The sequence below is a fragment of the Lynx canadensis genome, chromosome C1, assembly GCF_007474595.2.
Source record: "Lynx canadensis isolate LIC74 chromosome C1, mLynCan4.pri.v2, whole genome shotgun sequence".
In the NCBI taxonomy this organism is placed as follows: domain Eukaryota; kingdom Metazoa; phylum Chordata; class Mammalia; order Carnivora; family Felidae; genus Lynx; species Lynx canadensis.
In genome coordinates, this window is record NC_044310.1 from 149,204,176 (window position 1) to 149,230,728 (window position 26,553).

General features: G+C 39.3%; 2 protein-coding genes across 3 annotated transcripts in view; one reads left to right on the top strand and one right to left on the bottom strand.

The window, feature by feature from the left end:
• Nucleotides 1–2,407: 2,407 nt before the first annotated feature.
• The window catches only part of ITGB6 (integrin subunit beta 6), a 78,167-nt gene continuing 54,021 nt past the window's right edge, over nt 2,408–26,553 (bottom strand). Inside the window, exons 13-16 of one of the 2 annotated variants that reach the window (XM_030324396.2) lie at nt 24,178–24,275; nt 19,094–19,213; nt 13,331–13,497; nt 2,408–3,780 (exon numbers count right to left, since the gene is read on the bottom strand). In XM_030324396.2, the coding sequence (XP_030180256.1) occupies nt 3,682–3,780; nt 13,331–13,497; nt 19,094–19,213; nt 24,178–24,275 (484 nt within the window). In that variant the 3' untranslated portion in view covers nt 2,408–3,681. The remainder of the gene's footprint in view (nt 3,781–13,330; nt 13,498–19,093; nt 19,214–24,177; nt 24,276–26,553) is intronic. The other variant, XM_030324398.1, reaches the window with a different exon arrangement.
• Nucleotides 8,043–10,071, top strand: LOC115520226 (oxysterol-binding protein-related protein 9-like). Its single transcript, XM_032594422.1, is given in 3 exon segments — nt 8,043–8,917; nt 8,920–9,202; nt 9,204–10,071. Coding segments are annotated over 3 exon segments (1,674 nt in total). The 5' UTR covers nt 8,043–8,268; the 3' UTR covers nt 9,946–10,071.

The window sequence follows — 26,553 nt, forward strand, 5'->3', positions numbered from 1 at the left end:
TCTCCCTTACTAGAGAGCACAGGAACTGCTTATTTTGTTCATTTCTGTATCTGTAATCATAAGAAAAATGTCAAAAAAAATTAAAAAAGAAAAAAACGTCTAGCATATATTAAGCACTCAATAATAATGACTAAATGGGGACATCTGGGTGGCTTAGTCGGTTAAGCTTCCAACTCTTGATTTCAGTTCAGGTCATGATCTCATGGTTCATGAGTTTAAGCCCTGCATCGGGCTCTGCACTGACAGTGCAGAACCTGATTGGGATTCTCTCTCTCTCTCTCTCTCTCTCTCTCTCTCTCTCTCTCTCTCTCTCCTCTTTTTGCCCTTCCCCCACTCTCTATGTCAAAATAAACAAATATACATTAAAAAAATAATACTGACTGGATGAATTTATTGAGCATCCACTATCCTATAGGTGTTGGAAGAAGACAGGCATTGCCACTATGTTACAGCTGGAAAAACTGAGGAGAAAAAGGACTTCCTCAGTGCTATCTAAAATGTGAACAGGTTCCGGATTTTCAGATATCCAGCTTTTGTCTGTAATAAAGTGTTTCAGAGTATAAGTACTTTTGACTTGAATTTCTCTGCCCTTCTATGAGGAAAGAGCCCAAGAATAGGACTTTTTCTAAGCTGGGTCTGTTTGTAAGCATTGGTTTCTCTCTGCTTAACTTTGGAAAATGAGCATGGCCCCATGGAATCGAGCAAATGGATGCCCAGAAAAGCAGCACCATCTGACTACTGGTTTGCTAGGGTTGCCATAACAAAGTACCACGAGTGGAGGGCTCAAACAACAGAAATGCATTTTCTCACAATTCTGGAGGCCAGAAGGCCCGGAGCAAAGTGTTGGCAGGGTTGGTTGCTTTCAAGGCCTTTCTCTTTGGTTTGTGGATGGACTTCTTCTCCCTGTGTCATCACATGGTTGTGCCTTTGTGTGCATCTGTGTCCTAATCTCCTCTTCTTATAAGGACACCAATCATATTGGACTAGGACCCAACCTAATGACCTCACTTTACCTTAATTATCTTTTTAAAGACCTTATCTCCTAATACAGTCATATTCTGAAGTACTGGGGGGTTAGGACTTCAGTACACAAGTTTTAGGAGAGGGACCACAACTCAGCCCATAACACTAATCCTGATTTTACAAAATGTAAGGTAATATCCAAGACTCTTTTTTTAAAAAACCTTATGATGTGGATATCGTAACCATGTAGCAAACTGCAGCCCATTCCCTGCTGTCTCTTGCCATTGGTGACTGCCTCTCTCAGCTCTTCTCCTTGGCCCCAGAATGAGATCAGCAAGGTGGTCAGAGCAGGTCACACAGGGATCCAGAAATCCAAGAAGAGTGTTTTGTGTCAAGTAAATAAAAGGAATTATCATCCATCTAAGGTTCGTTGTTTAAATTACCACGTTTATTTATGTCAACACAAAATACAGTACAACAACTTACAAAAAACCATTTATCTTCATGTAATATAACTCTTCAGTGAACAGAAGTACTACTGTTAATGTTTTGACCTTTTAAGGTCCAGCCTTGGGTCAAAACAGTATTTAGAGAAATAGCAGATTCTTCTCTACCTTCCCCAATATACACACAAAGAAAACTCATATTTTCTACAGTCCCATTCCTATAATTATACACAAATATCACGGGTAGAGGTGAATACTACTGTTGGGTCATCACTATTGCAACTTCCTTGTTGCTGTGGGTTTTCCCCAGACCCTGGGCTTCAGTCAGGAACAGAGCGGGTACATCTGTCCTTCAGGTGTCCAAGGTGATTGTTTAGTAATTCTTTGAGTATAGCTGTGTATTCCCCAAGTGTCTGATTAACCTGAGTTACTTAGAAACCAGAAATCCAAGTGATCAAATGTGAATTGAAGAAACTTATCATACATTACCTGTGCCAATTCCATGGATACATTTGAAGTTTCTATTACAGAATGAACTATTCACCTAGTAAAAGTTTTCACATTACAATTTACTCAAAGGTAATAAACACTGCACAAAAGTACAAGACCTCACCTCTACTCCAGTACTCCAGTCATTTAAATGTTATTTTAGTCTCAGTACATTTTCAAACAAATGATAGTGATCACTTAACTAACAAAATCTTTCCATCATTTCACGGGCAAAAGGGTCTGTCTCATACTGTGGAGAGAAAAAATATCTTGGAGTGGAAGATCTAGATTCTGGACCAGTTCTTCTACTCACTCTCTGAGGCTTAGTTTCCTTATGAACATCAAAAAAGAGGACAATGCTTTGTGAAGCAGTACTAATAGGAAATACTATTCTACAACGTCCATCTCTTCAATCAACCTATGGAACTCAAATTATCCACATCTATTTTGCAAGTAAAATCTTACTTTTTATTTTTATTTTATTGTTTTTTTCATGTTTATTTATTTTTGAGAGAGAGAGAGAGAGAGAGAGAGCACAACCTGGGGAGGGGCAGCGAGGGGGAGACACAGAATCGGAAGCAGGCTCCAGGCTCTGAGCTGTCAGCACAGAGCCTGACGCAGGGCTTGAACCCATAGACTGCGAGATCATGACCTGAGCCAAAGTCAGACACTTAACCGACTGAGCCACCCAGATGCTCCATAAATCTTACTATTTAAAGTAAATATAAGATGCATATTTACCATATGCAACTGAAATGTGCAAGTTAGGTTATGTAAATGGGAACAAATATAGATAGGAAGCCTATTACTCATGAGAGACTGTGTACTCTTGATGTGTTTGCTTTAAAGCCATTTAAAATTTTGTTCTATTTTTAACCCATGTCCCTTTTGCATTATTGGAGCTCTTTTTGAATAAACTACCTAATCATTTACAGTAGTTTTTTAACAAGAAATTAAAACTTTCATATGGCATTTCCAGGGGTTAGGTGACTATGAAATTAAGTAAAAAGGATTGAAAAAATATGGGAGAAGTAAGAGTTTGAAAACTTGGGGTCAGGAGGGAACCTGAGTGTAGAAAATTTTCCGGTAATTAAAAATAATCCAAATAATGGACTAGCTATTTTTGTTTTTACTGGTAACTTTCTAATTTATAGATTTCTTCTTCATTTGTAAAACAAATAAAATTCTTGTTTGTGTACCTGACTTTTAGATACATGCAAATCCACAGAAATTATTAACACTAATTACATTTGGGGCATCTTTAGAAGAATTGCATCCTCTCAGTTGAAGTAAAAGTCAGCATCTCATTTTTCATAGATTTTTAAAAGAATCCTCCTTTAGGAAAGGGCAGATTTACTCAAAGTTTAGAATTAATTCGCAAGTGTGATTATTTAATGTGAGCATATGGACTTTGTGACTTTGCTGAGACAAAGACTTCAGGTAGCTATATTCCTGCAACAAATGAGATTCTAATTTCAAACATTTTTCAAATGCAAATCAGGCCCCCATGTGTCATTTTGATGATTTTTTGAGGCATTAATGCAACAGAGTTAGTATTCCTCAATGATCCCCAAAGTCACCCCTTTGCTAAGGATATTTCTCTTCTTGATTATTTTGAACCTGCCAACACAGTCTCTAACCTTCATACAGACAATGACTGATCTCCAGATGACCTATTATTATCTTAAACCAACCTCATTTTAAAGCAACAAAAAAGAAAAATTAAATAGTGCATTAACATTTCATATCAGTGAAGCAGACTTTTTTTGTGCGTGAAGTAGTTCTATCCATCTGCGGAAAGATCCATCTTTTGTTTCTCCCTGTGTTTATAGGTTACGTTTTTGAAGGTACTGGTCGAACCTCTATACAGTGGATTGGTTCCCTAAAAAAAACGACAAAAAAGTTCAAATGAAAGTATGTACATATTATTACATGGTTTTAATATATCTGAATAATTTCATTGTGCATTATAAATGAGAAGAAGAGAGTCAGGCTCAAGCTTGGAAGCCATTTGAATAATTTTGATTAATTCCATAGATTCAATATATTCTTATATAATTTCATATATCATTTTAGCATTTTAAAATTTATACCTCTTCATTTAATTTTTTATTTTTATTTATTTTTAAACAATTTTTTAATGTTTATTTTTGAGAGAGAGAGAGACACGCACACGCGCACACAAGAGAGGGAGGGGCAGAGAGGCGAGAGGGAGACACAGAATCCAAAGCAGGCTCCAGGCTCCGAGCTGTCAGCACAGAGCCCGATATGGGGCTCAAACTCACGGACTGTGAGATCATGACCTGAGCTGAAGTCAGCCGCCCAACCGACTGAGCCACCCACGCGCCTCCTGTTCATTTAATTTTTTAATATGCAGAACCAGTGCCATATGTGTATCATAAAAATCTGACCCTGTTTGGAAACACACTAATTTATGGATAGAAAACAAGACTTTGACTGTTTTGTTCACTGCTATTTTACCAGAGTTGAAAACAGTGCCTAGCCAACAGCAGGCATTCAGTATTTACTGAACGAATAGAATGAACCATAAGGTGGCCCCAAGAGGAAATAAAAAGTAAAAAATGGGAAAAGTGCACTTGTAGAAGCATGCAAAGACAATGACATAGTATCTGCCTTTAAGAGAGGTGTTGCTGGTGAGAGGCATCACACAAGGGCACAGATAATCTTGCTAACGTGATATAAAAATTCAGGAGAAACAACTAGCTGCTTGGGAGAAGCAAGGAAAGATCCCTAGGACAGTGAAAACCTGCTCTAGAGAGTGAAAGAATTAGGTAGCATGTGCTTCCTAGAGAATAGCAGTGTGAAGCAGAGAGTCACCAGGGACTGGCATGTAGGACACAGGGCACATGACAGAGTACAGGTCCCAAGGCAGGTTGGGCAAGAGGTCTTTGCCTTTGGGGAAGTGCAGAGGATTTGTGCCAATGTCTGGATAATTCAGTTGTGCTCTTTAGGGTGTAGATGTGTTTCTAGGTGCCATCACCAGGACCAGAAGAAGCCAGGCTCTGTAAGTGTTTAAAGAAATACCAAGCTTGATCCTCCAATTTCCCTCCTTTGGTTGAATCGTTCCAGGCAGGCACAAGATGTCTGTGTAAGTTGCAGTTTCTTCTCTCCCACTTTCCAAGGTTGACCACACAGGCTTTGATGTCAGACAGCCTGGTTTCAAACCCAGCTCTACCACATGACCTCAGTTAAGCAATTCTGAGTCTTGGTGTCCTCGTCCACTGGAGGGATTACCAAAGTGCTTACCTCATTCATGAAGTATACTTTAGCACAGTCCCTGACACACATTCAGTGCTCAATAAATGCCGCCTCTTATTAGTTCTTATCTCTACCTCTTCTTCATATTTGGAATTTCCTTCAATTTTAAGTTTTGGAGAGGGTTAGAAAGATACTTTCCCCTGGAGCTTTCACATTCAACACTTCCAAGCCCATTTCTGCTTGTGTATGAAGTCTAGGTATCACCTGTGACCTTCCAAATTACTAAATCTTATATTTTGGTCTCCTTATCCTATATATTGTAGAGATTGTGGCAAGTTCTAGACATAGATTTCAAAAACAGCTGTATTTGCTTTCCCAGGACATTTCTCTCGGTTCTCAGAAGAACTGAATAAAATTGAAAAACATTCCTGGGCCTTCCACTTGTTGTCCTTGCATTTGCCACAGTGTCTTTATTGTGAGGAGGAATCACACCTGCACCCACTTCTCCCAGAGCCAGTAACCTGACCTCTGACTGAGTAACATGTAACCTTTGTTCATGTGCCTTCAGAAAGAGATGCTATCTCGGCCATAAGCGCAAATAGGAAACAGGCTCTCTGATGGTGGATGATGAATGAAGTCCAGGTCACCATACTTCTCTATTCCTGAAGTCAGCCCGGATGATTCTGAGGATGCTCCTGTCGTTATTTAGTCCTGCTGCCATAAGAACTTGGAATTTGGAGAGTGAAGGACACACTAATATGGTCTTAAGTGCGGTTGGAGTCTCATTTGGAAACAAAAATCATGTATGAATTCTATTCAGTTTTCAAGACTACAAGCTATTAAGTTTAAGCCGGTTACAGAAAAATAAAGAACGCAGTCGAAGAGGAAAAATGGCAAAAATAAGTACAGGTTGGGATGACAAGTCCTGGAGGAAGAGGAAGGCTTAGGGAAGAGAAAAAATACTCTGAAAGAGTAAATGGGCTGTGAGCAGGGCCAGCTTAGATCTTCATAGGACCAGGAACTCTTTCGTGAACCTCATCCCATGCTATGTCAAACATATTAAAATGCACCCACATTCCACACTAAGTATAATTTATTGCACCATAAGGGAAGTGACTTAAGTTACAATGAACTGAATGCATGATGTTATTTTGTAGACATTTAGATGAATGTTCATTTTGATTACAGTGTTCATTCTGTATTTTGAAGCAACTTTATTCAGGGGGTCTCTTGCAAAGCTAGTTGTAGGTCCTGGGCATGATGGCTGAAGCAGACCCCACCATAGTAAGAGGGTAAGGTGGGAGTTGAAAGGTGTAGAAAGAGCAAGTACATATTGCTGGGAGGCAGTTGTATTTCCTGCCCTCAGCTGACGATCAGAACTCAGGAGAATAAGCTCAAACGAGGTTTTGTTGGTAGAAAAAAGGATGGCAATGTGTAGTACTGCCTCCTCTAGGCCATGCAGATGGTAACTCTCCTACAGGTTTCCAGCCAAGCCACAGCCTTGGGTCTCCATTTCAGATGGGTCTGAATTCTTTCACTGTTTAGACAAGGTTGGGTTTCCCCCACAACGATCTGGGGTGACCAGGCTGATTTCCCCTGAAATCTGGGGGTGCTAATTTAGGCTGTGGATTCTGTAAATGCAGTGGCATATTTCTGGAGCTTGAAAAAGTGGTAATAAGAAAGCTCTTTGTCATGACCCACAGCTCTCTTAATGATTGCCTAACTGCCAAATGCAGACCTGATTTGCTTAGCACAGTACAAAATCAATCCATGACTGCAAGAAATGTCAGACTGAACATTTTTTGCCTCTAGTTAATGACTTGTCATCCTAGAAAAAAATGTCTAATCAAAGATGAATTTAAATATCCTCCCTTTGTGTTTTCATAAAGAATATGGATGGGGAGGTTATTTTTAAAAGTATAATAAAAGGTAACCTTTCTTTATGGCTATGATGAAATGTTTCAAGAGGCAAGAAACGGAGCTCTTTTTGTCTTGAGCTCTGTCACCTTTAGAGTCCAATGGAGGCCTATGGGTCAGGAGATCCAACCCACCCCTACTGACTCTGGAGGTCCCCTGGGGTTTGAAGACCAGTCAAAATCAGTTCTCAAGAAGAAACAGTTTTTAGATTAAAAGTGGAATCAAACTGAGGACCCCAAAATGGATGCACTGAGCCACATTTTTTTTTCCAATAGGATATATTAGTGAAATTTGAATTGAATTATTTGAATTAAACCTCTTTTGCATCCAAGTGAATAATTATTACCCAGTTATTATCTAGTCAAGAACATCAAACATTTGTTATTCAAAGAAACTCAGTTTAACAAGGGAATAATATTTTTCATTTATGATTTTATCTGTTTAATGCATATTTTTGTTCCATTTTAGATGAAGAAACAGTAAAAATCAGCATTTAAATTTCAGTCATGTTCTACACCCTGAGGGAACACAATGCATGTTTTGGGGAAATTAACTGTTAATTAAAATGTTATTTTAAAGATATTAATCATTTGTCAGTGTTCATGCCTTTGTATGAGAACATTAAAATGTGCTGGTTAGTAGATACACATCACATAATTGCCCAAGTGCTTGTTTGTAGAACACCTGCTTATTATTTCTAGGAGGGTCAAGGCTGTGCTTAGAAGAAGGCTGCAGTTAGGATCTCAGCTCCAGTATGGATCAAAAGTTTGGGAAGTCTGGAGTGGACAGACTTCACTGCATTCTGGGGGATACAGACTGGGGGAGAATAAAAGGGGTGCTTGGAAGCAGCCCCTGGTTCCCCCCTCTGGAGGCACAGAGGGCGGGGGCTATGGTGAATGGCTTTCATGCTGGCCACTTGTGGAGTGAGTAGACCCAGAGGGTCTGGGAAAGGGGCCGGCCCACACCCCTGAGTCCCCAGGGTCCCTGCTGCCTGTCTGGGCCGGGCCGTGGGTGTGAATGTCGCTCTCTCCCTGCCTCCTTTCCGCTGCCCTCTGGGGGTTTGGATTCAGGATTTGTTCCTAGTGTCCAAGACTTTGATAAGAAACTTACAGAGGCCTATGCTTACCTACAAATCTTGATAGAACAGTTAAAGCTTTTTGATGATAAACTTCAAAACTGCAAAGATGATGAACAGAGAAGGAAAATTGAAACTCTTGAAGAAACAACAAATAGCATGGTAAAATCAATTAAACACTGCATTGTGTTGCTGCAGATTGCTAAAAGTACTATTAATCCTGTAGATGCAATATATCAACCTAGTCCCTTGGAACCTGCAATCAAAACAATGTCTACTCAGACTGTCTTACCTCCAGAACCTGCTCAGTTGTGTAAGTCAGGGCAGCATCCATCTTCCCTACCAGTTTGACCTGTATTAGCTACCTTGGGACATCATCAGACTCCAACACCAAATAGTACAGGCAGGGGGCACTCACCACCTAGTAGCAGTTTGACTTCTCCAAGCCATGTCAACTTGTCTCCAAATACTGTCCCTGAGTTCTCTTATTCTAGCAGCAAAGATGAATTCTATGATGCTGATGAATTTCATCAAAGTGGCTCATCCCCAAAGCACTTAATAGATTCCTGTGGATCTGCCTCTGTCTTGACAAACAGCAGCTCAGGAAATAGTCGCAAGCGCCCCAATACCACAGAGTCACTTAATTCTTCCATGTCCAATGGAACAAGCGATGCTGACCTCTTTGATTCACATGAGGATAGAGATGATGAAGGGGAGGCAGGGTCCATGGAAGAGCACAAGAGCGTTGTCATGCATCTCTTGTCACAGGTTAGGCTTGGAATGGATCTTACTAAGGTAGTTCTTCCAACATTATTCTTGAAAGAAGATCTCTGTTAGAAATGTATGCAGACTTTTTTGCACATCCGGACCTGTTTGTGAGCATTAGTGACCAGAAGGATGCCAGAGATCGAATGGTTCAGGTTGTGAAATGGTACCTCTCAGCCTTTCACGCAGGAAGGAAAGGATTGGTTGCCAAAAAGCCATACAACCCTATTTTGGGTGAAATCTTTCAGTGTCACTGGACATTACCAAATGATACTGAAGAGAACCCAGAGCTAGTTTCAGAAGGACCAGTTCCCTGGGTTTCCAAAAACTGTGACATTCATGGCTGAGCAGGTTTCCCATCATCCACCCATTTCAGCTTTTTATGCTGAGCGTTTTAACAAGAAGATACAATTCAATGCTCATATCTGGACCAAATCAAAATTCCTTGGGATGTCGATTGGGGTGCACAACATAGGGCAGGGCTGTGTCTCATGTCTAGATTATGACGAACATTACATTCTTACATTCCCCAATGGTTATGGAAGGTCTGTCCTCACAGTGCCCTGGGTGGAACTAGGTAGAGAATGCAATATCAATTGTTCCAAAACTGGCTATAGTGCAAATATCGTCTTCCACATTAAACCTTTCTGTGGGGCAAGAAGCACAGAATTACTGCTGAGATTTTGTAGTTCTCCAAATGACAGGAAATCTTTTTGCTCAATTGAAGGGGAACGGAATGGTGTAATGTATGCAAAATATGCAACAGGGGAAAATGCAGTTTTTATAGATACCAACAAGTTGCCTATAATTAAGAAGAAAGTGAGGAAGTTAGAAGATCAGAATGAGTATGAATCCCACTGCCTTTGGAAGGATGTCACTTTCAACTTAAAAATCAGAGACATTGATGTGGCAACTGAAGACAAGCATAGATTTGGAGAAAGACGAAGAGCAGAAGCCCAGGAAAGGAAAGAGAAGGAAATTCAGTGGGAGACAAGGTTATTTCATGAAGATGGAGAATGTTGGGTTTACGATGAACCATTACTGAAAAGTCTTGGTGCTGCAAAGCATTAGGTTGGGAAATGCAATGTTTACACCTGATGACCAGGGCAATAGGCATAATTAAGTACCAATCTTCCTTTGGGAGAACCTATTCACTCCCTTCTTATTGCAGTGGTTCCCATCTCAGGGATACTGGACTTTCTGATGCAGATGAACAATTAAAGCAAGAAAAACTTCCCTTTTTTTCCTTTTCTGTGGCAGTTACAATTGTGACTTCAGTCCTGAGAAAAACTTCAGGTTTTGAAAATAAGATGTCTGCTTTTTCCCCAAACCCCATGCTTTAAAAACCATTTATGAATCCCAGTCTTAAACCTTACATACCAGTTTGGCTGTTTCATAGTTCATATAATTCTGGGTTCTACATATATATATGTAACACATATATAAATATATACCTGATGCCAGATTTTTCATAAATACTCCATCTACTATAAATATTGATTCTTCTGAGTTGTTTTAGAAAATTAGTGCAATGTATTAAAATCAAGGGTTAGGAAATGTCATGGCCTCACCTATAACAACTTTTTTTTTTGGACTTGGACTATTAATAGGAATTAGACTATTATTAAATTGTATCTAATACTGGACTATATTTAATTATACTCAGTGCTTCTTAAGGCTTCATAAAGTAATTTTCCCAGTTAAAAAAAAAAAAAGTTTGGGAAGTCCCTTAACTTCTCTGAGCATCCATTTCCTTACGTTCAAAATGGGATTATCTAGACTACTTCACAGGGTGGTGGTGTTCAACCAACTACTGCTATTTGTTTTTTTTTGTGTCAACTTAATCATATTCTTTTGCCTGATTGCCCTTTTTAAAAAATTTTTTTTAATGTTTATTTATTTTTGAGAGAGAGAGAGTGCGCGCACACAAGTGGGGGAGGGACAAAGCGAGAGGGAGACACAGAATCCAAAGTAGTCTCCAGGCTGTCAGCACAGAGCCTGCACGCAGGGCTCGAACTCACAAACTGTGAGATCATGACCTGAGCCGAAGTTGGACACTTAACGGATTAAGTCACCCAGGCGCCCCTGTCTGATTGTCCTTTTGACCATTGTCAGGCATTTGCTTGACAGTTGATGAGAGTTGTAAACACCCACGGCCGGGGGATTAGATGAAGTTAACTGTCCTCAACTTTAGCCTCATAATACTATCTTCTAAGTCACCAATCTAGCAGGTTACATTTTACCTTGTTAGGGACGGATAAATTATATCCTCATTGCAAATCCAAATTTACTCTCCTAAAGCATTTTATTTAATTATGAATAATTCATACATACACAAAAGAGGAAAGCTGTATAACAAACCTCTATAGACTCATCACCCAGATTCAACAATGATCAAGATTTTGCCACACTTGCTTCACTATTCCCTTCTCTCTTAACGTGAAAAAAATTTTTAAGTTTATTTATTTATTTTGAGAGAGAGAGTGAGTGACAGAGAGACTGAATCCCAAGCAGGCTCCATGCTGTCAGCACAGAGCCTGACAGGGAGTTCGCTCCACAAACTGTGAGATCATGACCTGAGCTGAAATCAAGAGCCAGACACTCAACCAGCAGAGCCACCCAGGTGCCCCACTATCCCCTTCTCTCTTTTGGCTGAATTATTTCAGAGTAAACCTAATCTTCATTTCCTTTCACTTCAAAATGTGGATATTTTCTAGCAAAGTTATCATGCCATTATCTTACCTAGTCAAATTAATCATAATTCCTTGCTATCATTCTAATATCCAGTCTATATTATCCTCCTTCCAGGTGTCCAAGAAATGTATTTTTACAGTCAGACTGTTCAAATCGGGATCGAAACAAGATCCATGCATTGAATATGGTTGTTGTGTCTAAAGGCATTTTTATTTTTTTTTATTTTTTTTTATTTTATTTATTTATTTTTTTTAAATTTTTTTTTTCAACGTTTATTTATTTTTGGGACAGAGAGAGACAGAGCATGAACGGGGGAGGGGCAGAGAGAGAGGGAGACACAGAATCGGAAACAGGCTCCAGGCTCTGAGCCATCAGCCCAGAGCCTGACGCGGGGCTCGAACTCACGGACTGCGAGATCGTGACCTGGCTGAAGTCGGACGCTTAACCGACTGCGCCACCCAGGCGCCCCTAAAGGCATTTTTAATAGGAAGATGAAGTAGCTGAATATTTTTGTTGTCCATTGTCCTACACTGTATCTTAGCATTACTTCAAAATAATTGCATGATATATAAACATGCTTTATCAAGATAAATTTATCCAAAACAGAAATTCCATTTGCTTTAAGAATTGAGGATATCACTATATAATTAGAGGGAAAAAAATGTTAATATCAACTTATTGGGGCAGATGAACACAAAAGAGCATTGTGTTTGCCTGTATTTTCTCCAGTGAAATCACTGTTTTTAGAGTCAGCAATGTAAGATAATTGCTATTAGATAGCTGGCACACCATTAGAAATAGAAAGATGAAATTAAAACCATGAAATTGTTTCTATGGCCCTCTAGAAATGTAATTATCTCTCCTGTGGAAAAGAAACACAGAAAATTGGAGTCCTGTTTTGTGTTTGTCTACCGTGAAGGGGAGACACATAAATTATATCTATTGAGTATACGTACTTAAAGGTTGACACTTTTTAGGTATTTTTCAGGTAGCTGCTTAAAATTTGTTATTGAGAAGAACTACCTGAATGATATTTAAAAGGTCTTCTCTGGGGCGCCTGGGTGGCGCAGTCGGTTAAGCGTCCGACTTCAGCCAGGTCACGATCTCGCGGTCCGGGAGTTCGAGCCCCGCGTCAGGCTCTGGGCTGATGGCTCAGAGCCTGGAGCCTGTTTCCGATTCTGTGTCTCCCTCTCTCTCTGCCCCTCCCCTGTTCATGCTCTGTCTCTCTCTGTCCCAAAAATAAATAAACGTTGAAAAAAAATAAATAAATAAAAGGTCTTCTCAACTTGACATTGTAACCTATTATAAGTAATGAGTATTTCTATGGAAATTGGCATGAACTGTAATACTACTCACGAACATTATTCTGTTGGCTATAACACAACTGATCTATGGAAGTGTTTAGATACAGCACCTATGCTTTATCAAGAGGGGCCTGAATGCTCCTCCTGGTGGTAATGATTAAATGTATCTCCTTTATGTCCCTAAACAGTATATAAGGAGTTTCAAGAGACTCTTCAGAGTGGGGGAAATCCCTACTGCACTGAGAGACAAATGTATGCTATGAGTGTTATTTGGGTCCCAAATAGCTATCTGGGTTCCTTTGTCCTCAACAAATCAAAGCTGTTAGGGACATGGTGAGAAGGGTAGGGAAAGAACCAATGGAATCACTCTCTTTTAGAGCAGAAGAAAGTTGACACCCATCTCTTCCATGAGTCACTTTCTCCCGGAGACAAGGGATAGCCCCCAAGTGTTTACATACCGTTTGCCACTTGGCCTTTGACCGTTCTGCTTCAAATTTGGCAACTTCTTTACGATCATGAAATGACACCAACAGCTTCCAAATGCACAGGAGGACAACCCCAATGAGAAGAATAGCCAGTGAAACCCCCAACATGATCATGGGAATGTTTGGGGGCTTTGGACAGTCTGTGGAAACAAAGAAAATTATATTAAGAATATTTGGTATAATCTTGTGAGGCAGAGAAAAGATTTCTTATTAAAATGTACAACTATATTTTTTCTCCAGTAGAGGGAAAATTGTAACAAGTTTTGTTTTGATGAATTAAAAAAAAAAATGAGTTACTTGTTGAAAGATAGCCGTATTCCTATGAAGTAGAACAAAAGATAAAGTTTTGTTATTTAAAGCAAATGGATATATACTTGAATGGCTGACTCAAAAAGAGTTAGAATCCAAGAATGAGGTTCATACACACAGAACATGTAAAGGACCATGAAAAAGACTATAGTTTAATTCCTAAAAATGGTCTCTTCTGGATACATGATAGAATAGAAATGAAATGTGTATGTGTGCACACATTCACACACAAACACATGATATTACTTTTTTATGGATTTCCTTGAAACATAAACTGTCTAGGAGATTATATTCAGAATTATATAAAACCCACCCCCTGAGAAGTTTACTACTTGCCGCTGCTTCTTTTTTTAATCGAAGACAATGATGGCTATTTGTTTTATTTTAATACTAATGTAGTGCTCTGGTGTCCTAGAAAGTTCCTGGACTGGGGTCAGGGGAGGTGGTTTCAATTCCCATCTGATGTAGCTCTCTGAAATCCATGAAGTGCTTCGATCTCTCTGAGTTCCAGGACCTTCATCCATCAAACAGAGGTGTAGGACTTCAGTGTTCCCTTAACTTCCCTGAGGATAAGGTTGAGCTCAGGTGCTTATGCTTATTAAACCCACAGCTTCCAGTGGGGCGCCCGGGTGGCTCAGTTGGTTAAACGTCTGACTTCAGCTCAGGTTATGATCTCAGAGTTGGTGGGCTGGAGCCCCGCTTCGGGCTCTGTGCTGACAGCTCAGAGCCTGGAGCCTGCTTCGGGTTCTGTGTCTCCCTCTCTCTCTGCCCCTCCCTGGCTCACCCTCTGTGTCTCTCTGTCTCTCAAAAATAAATAAAAATGTTTAAAAGTTTTATAAAAAATAAATAAATAAATAAATAAATAAATAAATAAATCCACTGCTTCCTAGAGCCCAGAGATTCTGATTCAGTGGGTCTTAGATGGAGCCACAGACTTTTTATTATTAGCAGTATCCCAAGTGATTCTTATCTTCAGGGAAATTTGGGAAACTAAAGCTTCTGTATAGTCCTTTCAACTTGAACATTCTATGAAATGTTATTTTGACTCTATTGATGATATTAATATAATTTCACAATTACACAGTGCCTTCCCTCATTGACAGCAGAATGACTAATAATTCTTGCAATATGCCTGAGAGATGATACATTTCTTAATGAAACATTATAATTAAGCTCTCCCCTTGCTTTCACGAGGAAAAAAATCCCACATAAAAATTATCATTAAATATCTGCCTCCCTCTGCAAGAAGTGAGGCAAATCTGTGGTATCTGGGGAGGAAATGAATCATGCTTAGTTTAGCCTAACTCTTATTGCTTTTAGATATTTAATCAGGAGAGTTATACACATGGGATGAGTGATGCTGCTTTCAAGGTAAGGATCTATAACTGATCTGAATTTGAGCAGGACTAATGACCCCACAACAGCATGATGCTTGGCCTCAGACACTTTTGTTCTTTGGACAAAAAAACCATGTAAGGAGATTATGCAGAAATAAGTAAAGGAGCTAATGAAATAGAGACTCCAGTATGAAGATCTAGAGACTGTTTCTAGCACACCAGATGAACCATGGCTGCTTCTAAGAGGTTAGCAACACTCCTGCAAAGAAAGTGGGAGGCGTGTGTCAGTGAGAATATACACTAGCTGCATCTTTGACAATGAAATGTTTGGGATGGGGCATCATAGCATGTTCTTGCCGAAAGCAAGATGAAGGTTACTAGGACCCTGCCACCAGAATGTGAATTAGGAGGGCTCTCCAGTAGAGAATAAATAAAGGAGGAACAGGCACAGCCTGGCAGAGACAATTTTTTAAGAACTTAGACTCATTATACATTTATACATTGAGAATACATTATACCTTGAGAAATTATACATTTCTCAAGAAAAGATTTCGGCCCAAGTACCAGGGCAGGTATCACACAATAGAAATCTCCACTGTATATTTTCTCTTTAGTTTTTTCCTGAAATGCTCAGACTGAAGACATATTTCTAGGTGGGAAAAGAGGGCCATCTCCACCACGGTGTGCAGTATTGCCTGTCGAGTCCTGGCCACTGCCACCTAATTCTAAGGTCCAAACTTTTAGCTCTGTCACATGCTAACCAAGCATGGAAACATGACTTTTCTGAATTAGGTGGTGTGGTAAGTACACAATACACACTGATTGTGAAGACTTAGTTTGGAAAAAAATGAAGCATGTCAATAGTTTGGGTATTGCTAAATGACAATATTTCGGATAGACTGGATTAAATAAAACATGTGATTGAAATTCATTGCACCAGATTTTGACTCTTTGGTGCAGTTACTAGAAAATTTTAAATTACATGTGTGGTTTGCATGACCTTTCTATTGATGCTGATGTAACATATTTTTGGGAGTCAGGTATTTATTATGATCGTACAGCCAGTGGGAGGCAGTATCGCACAGGAGTTAGGAGCCTGGGCTCTAAGCCAGCCAGCCAGAATTCCCCAACCAGCACTGGTACTTAATTGCTGCAAGACCTAACACATTTTTAAACTTTTCTGCTTCAATTTCCTTATCTGTAAAATGGAAATAATAGCAATACTTGCTTTATATGGTTGTTATATGAGGGGGCTAAAAGAATTAATGCATGTAAAACATATAGAACAATACCTGGCATAAGGCATTAGTATGGGCTCAATAAATGAGAGCTATTACTGTTATTGCTATTCCTATTCTTAAAAATGCAAATACATTCTTCCTCCTTTTCTATTCTCAAGACTTCAAGGACCTGGATCCTCCATGTTGGAACCTGTGGGTGTAAAATCCACATCCACATCCCTGCCAGGAAGGCTCCTGAATATCATTTCTTTTTTTTTTTTTTTTGCATATTTATTTATTTTTGAAGGAGAGAGAGACAGAGCATGAGCAGGGCAGGGGCAGAGAGAGAGGGGAGACACAGAATCCGAAGCAGGTTCCAGGCTCTGAGCTGTCAGCACAGAACCCGATGTGGGCTCGAACTCACAGACCTCAAGAACATGACGTGCCGAAGTCGGACGCTTAACCGACTGAGCCACCCGGGTGTCCCTCAAATGTCATTTCTTGACTGGCTCTTATCCTCTGAAAGTTTTTCCAGGTGGAAGAAAAAAGATGAGCAAAGCTGTCCCTACATCCACACACACCCTGATACTGACTGTTCACTTGGTTTCTATTTAAATCTGTTTGTAGGACTGTGGGAATCCTTAGCATCCACTTCCTCCTTTCTATCCTTGCCTCTGATCCCCAGCCATGGGATTCTCTGGTCTTATAGCTGTGAGAAGGGCCTGCAGATTCCAGGGCAGACTCTGCCCTCAGGGCCCCTGGAAGCTCGGGGCCTACCTAGGAACATGAATCTTGCCAGGGAGAAGCATCTTTGCAGCTGTCAGGTGACTTCTGTTAAGCCTCAGGGAGGTAATTTTCCCCTCACTTTTTGCTACTACAAAAGCATAGGGAGAATAAAAAGCCTTAATAAAAAGTCATCAGGGAGTCTGAGTGCTTTCAGAAGGACGTCATGTTTATGTGCCACTCAGATTGTGTGGAAGCACACACACACACACACACAAACCCAATGGTTCAGTAATGAGGGGGCATTTGTCAGCCAAAGGCATGTTTCTCTTTCTTTCTCTCTCTCTCTCTCTCTCTCTCTCTCTCTCTCTCTCTCTCTCTCCCCCACTCACACACACACACACACACACACACACACACTCAAAAATCAAACCTACCAGATACAAAAGCCCCTGAATTAAAGACAATTCTGGAAGTTCATTTTTGTTGCTTAAAACTCATTTTTCCAATGGAATCAATATTATATTTCATGAGAACTTGCTAAAGCCACTGCCATGGTTACAAGTAGAGGGTTGGGGGGATGTAGTTCATGAATCTGGCTTTATAAAACACATAATGAGGAGCCAGGTTTTTTGTACTAAGTAATTCTTCTTTGTGCAGCAGGATTCACCTTAAATTTCATTAACTAATGGCCTCTACAAAGCATTTTATATATGCATTTCAAAGAAGTTGATTCATAGGAGATTTTCAAGAGCAAGTCTCCAGGTGCACTCTGCCCACCTGAGCTTCAAGGCCAAGGTCACAATCATACTCTTGTATCTTGTATTGTGCTGACTTCTGCCTCCCCTTGACCCTAATACTATACTGTGATATTTTTCTAATCATGTTTTCTTGGTTGGTTTATAGTATCTTGAACTTACTTTTTGGTTACATTGGTATTGCTTTCGTTTTTACACACTTTAGTGATGGCAGTTTGATATCCTTGGTTTCAAACTTAGGAGTTACTATTTTGTTGACACATTGATAAGCAAGCACACACAACAAAATACATCTGCCTGCTAGCCTTCCCTTGCTGCTGTTGTCTGGGGCAGAACTTAGGCTCCACGCTTTTGGGGGTAGGAGGAGGAAGAGGTTGCTGACGAGAGCTGGAGCGATCTGATTTAATGCAGGTGTCATTTCTGCCAGAAAGACTTGGGAACATGTCATTAATTGAAGACAGAAAAGGTGAGGCACTTGTGAATATCTAAGAATGCAGGCAGGGAGGTCTGGAAGCCATCTGTAGCAGAGTAGTGTTAAAACGCAGAGTCCTGGGACACACATCACACCTGCTGACTCAGGATGCAGGCAGTTTAGCAAGCTCCCCAGGTGAGTCTGATACTCACTAAAATTTAAAACTTCTAGACAAAAGTATCTTTTCCACTATTTTCTACCCAATATAAACTTCTCTCTGAGATTTTCGAGATTTTTACTTGAGAGCTTCCCAGGTCCTAAGCAAACTCCATGAGCTGGTGTGTTGAAAACCTAAGAAGCTAAGGACCCTGACTTCCTTTGTGGATCACTTTCTTCTTCATTTGATGTTTCATGTCTTTTCTGACTCAATGACCCATTGTTGTAGGTTATGAATTGGCACATGTTTTATATGCATTATTCCATTTAATCTTTGAGTCAACCCTTAGAAGATGGTACTATTATTTTTCCCATTTTACAGATGAGGAGACTCAGAGGCAAGTATCTTCCAGAATGTCAAGCAACTATTAAGTGGTTAGAGCAGGATTTGAACCAAGGTTTGCCTGATGCAAATCTCATCCTTTTAGAGTATTATGGTCCTCCCTGTTAGCCTTTCTTAAAGATATACCTTTTGCTTACATTGCATTCAGTCAGTCCATCTTTCTACAAACCCTCAGCCAGCTTTTGGGGAGATGATGGTTGGTACAAATGTGCTCATCATGTTTTGTGGTCTAAGTAACAGACATTGGACCATATCAAACCTCTCAACAGGTATATTTCAATCCCTGGGAAAGTAGAAGCACTCCATCAAAATTCTGGAAATGCCTTTCGTGGAAAGCTACCCCAAGTGTCTTTCTGGTTGTTTCCTCCTCCCCCACGTGGTATCACTTACCATTGACAATAGAAGGCATGCCACCCACCTTTCTCATTGATGCTGTGAATGATGGTTTTCCCTTCATTGTCTGTAGTTATTAGGAATGTAATAAGACATTCATTTTCTCCTTGCAGAGAACAGGGAACAGAACTATCCTTTGAAAAATCTGCAGATAAAGGAGTCATTCATTAGATTAAATGAGATTCCAAAAGAGATTATTTTTAAAGCAAAGTGGCATTGAGTTTTAATATGCAAATAGGAATTTTTGACATTGCAGAATAGGAATCAAAAGGACATAGGATTTTTCCCACCACTGAGGTTTTAGTTTCTACTCATGTTCCAGAAGAACAGTTCCAGGTGTGGTCAATCAGTACTGACCATCAAATGCACTTATCAAACTAATGGGAGCAGGATTTCAATAGAGTGAAAGTACTTGAAGGCAGGTATGCCTAGATGTTTTGGGAATAGAATGGCCTTGATTGTGGCATTGAGAGGGCTGTATGTTCCTCTTGGCTGGGAGCATCTGGGAGGAAGCCTAGATTACATTTCAGAAAAAGACTGCACAGCCCAAACTGATACTGATACTTCTAAGGGGGCCTTTCCCACAGTCAAGTTGATGGTCATGTATTGTCACAACAGTAAATATACATTAATATCAGGAAATGGCCATTGAAGTCTTATGTGCTCAGGGACTAGTAGGATGAAAGTAAACCCCAGATTAAAAGGAACCCAGTTGACAGTTTGCCTACTATTCAGTATAACCCCCTTTTTTAGTTTAAAAAACAAACGTAATCCAGTTTTCTTCAAATCTTTTTCAAATAAACTCTTATTGAGCTTATTCAAGAGGCAGAAAATGAATGTCATACAGAAACTGAAAATATAGTAAAATGGTCAATCCAAGATGTTAGTACCATTTATCAGAAGTTTTAGAGTTTTGGTATCTATGCCAAAATTATGTAGCATTTTCCAAATTAAAAAAAAAGAATCTTGCTTAAAATTCTCCTATCTTCTAAGTTGGAGACTTTGTAATGATATTGTTTTTGATACAAATGATGCAAAAACTTTTTTCAGAAACCTGTAAATGGAACAAATGTTTTCTTTTAACCTAAAATTTTGACATATGATCCAATATTAGTGTATGATGACACAGTGAGTCAGAATATTGAAACTGGGACAGTCTCAGATAACCTTAGACATACTCTTGCTAGATCTATAACTTTTCCCATTAGCTTAAACATGAGCTTTAACAAAACAGAATCTACATGTGTTCCTCTGATTCTAACAAAGTAAATGATATGCTATTTTTTGTTCAACAATGCTGTAGCCACAGAAAGGAAGATATTAAGTTGGTTTTGCATTTAATTTATAAGATAAAAACCTCACGTCAGGGTCTATAAGAAGAATGCTCATATTATCTATGAAAAAAAGGAATGAGTAAAACATTTACCATTATTAATAAGATTTCAGATGATAAATTTAAGTGAAAAAATTGCTTTTGAATCCATTAGAAGCATCTATTTACATAAGAATATTAAGAAGTCGAATTATAAATCATTCTCATCTGGTCATTCCCAAATGTTTATGATCATGTAAATCACCTGGGATTTATTTATTGCATTTATTTCATGCAATAGCACTGCATATATAATTCATACTTTGGTCATTTTTAGATAACCTTTACCACATGTCCTCCTACCAAACCACTCCAATTAACTAGAATTCATGAAGTCTTGGAGAATATGCTTTTTCTTGTTAGAGTGTTTTTTCTCCCCTTCCTCCTCTCCACCATGACTGTGCACAACCACTCTTCCTCCCAAGTTTACTTAACGGAACATTTTATTCTAAGGTAGAAAATATGTGGATAGCTTATAATACTCCTTTCAGTAATATTAATCTTGCTCTTTTATTTTCTTTTAAATAGCTACACTGAAGCACAGGGAGGCTTAATTTACTTCACTAGGATTATTTAAGTTTTTAATGGAACTGTTAATATGACCTTTGCGTCATGACTCCCTTCTTGCTTTAATTACTTCACCACTCCTTTTCATGACTGTTATGACTAGATTTAGCCAGTTTTGTAGTGTTTGGGTATTAAAATGGTATTATTGAATGTGCAATGAAAGAGTCCAGCTTGGGCTGAAGATTTGCATAATTAGCTGCTAAGGTTTTCTTTTGTTGTTCATTAAGAAATGGACCTTTCTTTTTTACTCTTCTTTATTAAGTGCCAGCAGTGCTGCTCCAGAATAATACAATGAAAATAAGGTCTCGGGCAGTCCATGAAATTATACTTAGAAAAGGAAGAAATGTGAGAATGGGGGTGAGGAGGCCAGCATCCGGGAAGGTCCAGGAAGGATATAGAAATATAAACCATCTGTACCACTGAATTAAGACACCTATGTGTTTAGGACCTGTGCTTTGGGGCTGGGTCAGTAGTTCTCAGAGAAACAGTTTCCCAAGGAAAAAGAAAAGGGTTCTGTGGTCAAACAAGTTTGGGAATCCTTCCTTACTCCAATTCCTTCTATGCCTCTCCTGAAAATTCACAATGCATATTTAATATAATGTGCATAATTTTTCAGGAGTCGCAAAATAAACAAAAAGCTTAGCTCCCCATTTCCAAAATTTATATGACCGTGGATGCTATTTTCCATTCAACACTTTTAGAATTAGTGTTCTCATGGAACACACTTTGAGTAATAATGCTCTGAGTACCTGAATGTTGGGGTAGATTAAAAAGGGTCTTTCACTAAAATGGAATGAGTAAAGTTAAGCCACATGTCTTTAGAAATGCTCACACAAGTCCCCACAGCAGAGCTGAGGAACGATGTATTTGGATTATAAAGTTTTGCTCTTCTACTTTACTCTCCATATCCTTGTCGGGAAAAGGTGGGGCTGAGAGAAGACCCTATGTGAGAGCAAACACATGATGATAATTTCAAGGTGATGTGATCAATGACATAACTGCATAAGTTGAAATAGAACTCATAAAAGTCTCATTAGAAAAATGACTTTTACATTTTTATTTTTGTTTTTTATTTTAGAGAGAGAGCACACAAGCAGGGGAGGGGTAAAGGGGGGAGAGAGAGAGAGAGAGAGAGAGAGAGAGAGAGAGAGAGAATCATAAGCAGGCTCCACACTCAGTGCAAAGCCTGACATGGGGCTTGATCCCACGACCCTGGGATCATGACCTGAGCCAAAATCTAGAATTGGACACTCAACAGACTGAGCCACCCAGGCACCCCAGAAAAGTAACTTTTTAATTCACAGGCTGACAAATATGTTTTTTCTCTTAAATTCAACAAGGTTAGTGCCTTAAATGGTATTAGAAATCCAGTTAATATTTTCAGTTTCTGAGTTACAAATAATTGTCTTCCCCTATTTTGAAGATAATTTATCTAATTACACAAAAAGAATAATGCAAATATTTTAAATGCCACTTGAGGCCCAATGTTCCTCTGAAATCCACGAATTTATGATAATTACTTGAAAACCGTGTATTTAAATATAGCAACTCTGTTCATGACTTACATGTTTCCAAGGTTTATTCCTTTTTTCCCCTTAGCACATTAGATTTCCCATGCTACTGGTGAATGGTGTTCTAGTAATTTGCAGGACATTTTTCGGCAATTTTTAGCCATTTCTTAGAAACACTTGCTAAATATCTCAACTGTTTGCTGTGAAATGAAGCCCGGGGATATGCTTTGACTTTGAACTAGTTACTAATGTGGACGGTCCACAAATGTTACTTTCCTCAGTGCTTTTACTGCATCCTGCTTTCAGTATTAGTGTAAGGTACACACCATCTTGTCCAATTTATGGCTATTCGGCATATTTATCTTTAGTCACCAGAAAAGAACAGAAGAGGAGTTTTATGAGCACTAATCATGCTCCTCCGTGCAGGCATATTCAACTGTGCACAGTCAGAAATCTCAATTTTGAAACAATGTAGGTAATTTTCAAAACAATAAATGCCACTAACTTATTCCTCTTTGGAAATGAATTAATTTCTTTATTTCTGTCTCTTCAAGATATGTATCCTAGAGTGTCATAAATTGTCTTGATTATTGCACTTCGCCTGAGATACATCTTGGTCACTGCTCTCGTGTGTAGGGCAGCGAGCGGTTCTGCCTGAGCAAGATGGGAATGCAGAGAGCTTGGGATGATGGAAAAACTAATCCCCCTAGATTGGCCCTTCAGGAGGAGTCAGGCATCTTCTTTACAAATTATTTGTTTAAATGGCCTTGCCAGCTAAAATACAACCTATTTAAGTATTTGAGATGACATTTTGCCTTTAAAAAGAATCTTATTTTAAATAATTAAATTTTAAAATGACAGGTGAAAGCAAGAGCAGAATTTGCGTAGCAGTTAAAGATAACAGGCCCTTCTTGTTTTGGGGGAGTGAGGCAACAGGGAATTAAGGGTGGCCATGTAACACTCATGTTCAGAAAGCACAGAGAAGGGGTGGAGGAATAAACGGCTACTAACCAGAAACTGCCTTGTGCCTGAGGCTTGCTCTCAGGAAACCCATATCATACTTTGCCTTGTCCAGTCTTCATATAGGGCAATCAGATGATAGAGGATGATTTCAGGTTAAGAGATTAACATTTAGCTGTTTTTCAAATTTTCTTCTTTTCTAATTAAAAACATAGCATTCTGGAATTCTCTGCAGTTGTTTTTTGTGAGGCAGAGGTGAACTTGCCAACAGAGCTGAAGCCAAATAGAATAGCTATGACTTTAAATTGCTTGTATCCCAGGCCATCATGTTTTTGGCCTTACGGAATGCATTTACTCTTAAATCCTAATGCTGCTGGGGCGCCTCGGTGGCTCAGTCGGTTGAGCATCTGACTCTCGGTTTTGGCTCAGGTCATGATCTCACAGTTCGTTAGTTCCAGCCCCGTGTCAGGCTCTGCGCTGACAGTGCAGAGCCTCCTTGGGATGCTCTCTCTCCCTCTCTCTGCCTCTCCCGCTGTCTCTCAAAAAATAAATAAACTTAAAACAACAACAACAACAACAAAACTAGTGTTGAACTAATGCCCTGGTTCAAATGAGATTAGTTACTGAAAAGCACTTCACGGCATTTCTGTTCTCAAAACCTATGTTAAGAAAAAGAAAGCAACTGGAGACAAGTACAACCTTCTGCTTCATTGATGGTCACACCAACTAGTTTGCATTTGTCAGCACATTCTTCTCGGGCCTGGCCATCGGCAGACAGGTGACATTCAATGCAGCTCCTGTGAACATTATTCAGTAGAGTTTATCAGTTCATGTTGTTGGAAAACAGATATGTAGCTGGGTTTTTGCTTTAATGGTTTAATGCTGTTACTATGGCTCATGATGTAGGAGTGTCTCATAAAGGATGTTGCTTTTTGTTACTTTCAGAAAGATATTTGAGTGATGTTCAAGAGGAAACTGCTTTATTCCGATTCCATTTAGTAATCAGTGTTTCCTGAACCAGGCTTGACAATAGCTGTTATCCTCATTTATCTCTGATAATTGTTTCTGATTGGTTAAGTAGCAAACAAACAAACAAACAAACAAAAAAACCCCAATAATAAGACACACTTATATTGGTGTTTGATTTAGGGTTTTTTTTTTTTTTTTTTGGTGGTTGTTGTTCATTTTACATTTTCCTGGGAAAGGTTTATGCTGTTAAAATATGATTCATGACTAAACAAAGTTTTAATTTCTTAACAGAAATCATCTGTTTTGAGAAGAATTCGAAGAATTCATACATGTCATGAAAGGCTATTTCAAAGATTCACTTATCTGTAGCTATTTTGAATGAGTCTAAGCCTTATAGGCATATTTTCAAAAGCTGGGGTTACAGCTTGGGTCCCCATTAATGTGGGCTTTTTAATAAACGAACTCTACTTACAGAAAAGTGTATTTTCAAGAACATAGCCCAGGAATTAAGCTTCTCTAATGATGTCTCCACAGCAGAGTAAAACTCAGACTCTGAATTAATGTTGTGCTAAAAATCACTTTATAACCAGATTCTGTATGGCGTAATCCAAAACAGCCAAAGTTCTCTTACTATGGGCACTCATCATCCTGCCTCTCTCTCTTCCCCAGGCCATGCAAATGTATGCTCTTGTAAGTGCTGGAAACATTCCCCACAGCCGTGCCATCAGTGTTTCCCTCAGTATCAGCTGAAACTGCAGTGCCCTAGGCAAGCCTTCCCTGACTCCTGCCAGTTAGTTCTCTTACAGTGCAAACCTCTGAATGCCTTTGTAGGAAGGGCTAAGAAGCAGCAGTTTATGTGGGGGTGGGGAGAGAAGTCTTGTCTGGAAATTGCCTTTGCAATGCAAGTATATTGCATTTATCTAGGTTATATATTTACTTAGAGTGGCTTTGCAGGGGTCTGCTGGACATTGTGGAAACCCTTAAAACCTCTACCGTTTGTATGTCTCATTGATGTCTGCCGAAGCTAGGGTGGTAGGCCTGCCATATAGTGCCACAGTCCCCTCTATATCCCTTATTGTAACTGTCAGCTCAGATATCATTATAATTACTTTAAAAAATGTCTGTCTTTCCCACTAGATTCTTAGCACCTGGTATGGCAGGAACTATAACTGTTTCAGTCATCATTATGTGCCCTTGGTGAACAGTAGGTACTTAATATCTGTTTGATAAACGAATGTATGAATGAATAAATGGAAGAATGGACACATCTCAAAGCTAATATAAACACTCAAAGCTAACAGAAACACCAAGGAGATTACCTGATCCCTCAAATTCAAACTACCTGGTTTGTTAATTTCACATTATATAAACCAGATGTAAATTAAATCATGTTTACAGAGAAGGTGAAGCAGATAAATAATGGGAGAAACATCCTGAAAGGACGTTTTACATTTAATTCCGTTCAACTAAGTCTAACTATGTCCCCACACATCTCTTGGCATATGTCCAGGCACAGTGACAGAGAAGTTTTGACACCTGAACGGTGAGGAGTCACTGAGTGAATATTGATTTGCTTACTTAGTTTACACTGGAAATGCAAATGTTACCATGTTAGGTACGGAGTTAACGAAACTATGAACTGCTTAAGCAGTGTTCACTGTATAATAAATTATATTCTGCAGTGTCATCACACAGCCCATTTGGAGACTTGCTTTGTTTGACCTATAAATGTTGCCCCCGCTACCCATGAAGAAGTTAGCTAGCAACCAAAGGAATAGATTTTTTTTTTACTGCAAAACAAAAACATGTTGTTGTTGTTGTTGTTGTTCATCTGGTATAAAAGAAAATACAAAACACAATAGCTGTGTAGAATGACAACCAGAGGGAGGTGCCAAAAGGCACGAGAGGTAAAGAAGAGGGAAGAAATGGAAAGCCAAGATCCTCTTTCTGCCTTTTTTGCCTCCACGAGTCTATAGATAGGAATGAATCAGGAAGGTCAAGCTTTAAACTTCTAGATAAGAAAGAAGCTTGTCTGTTTCCCCTGAAAAGGTACTGAATGTGGATGTCCTCAGTCTACCTCCAGGGTATTCCTTCTGTGTGGCTGGT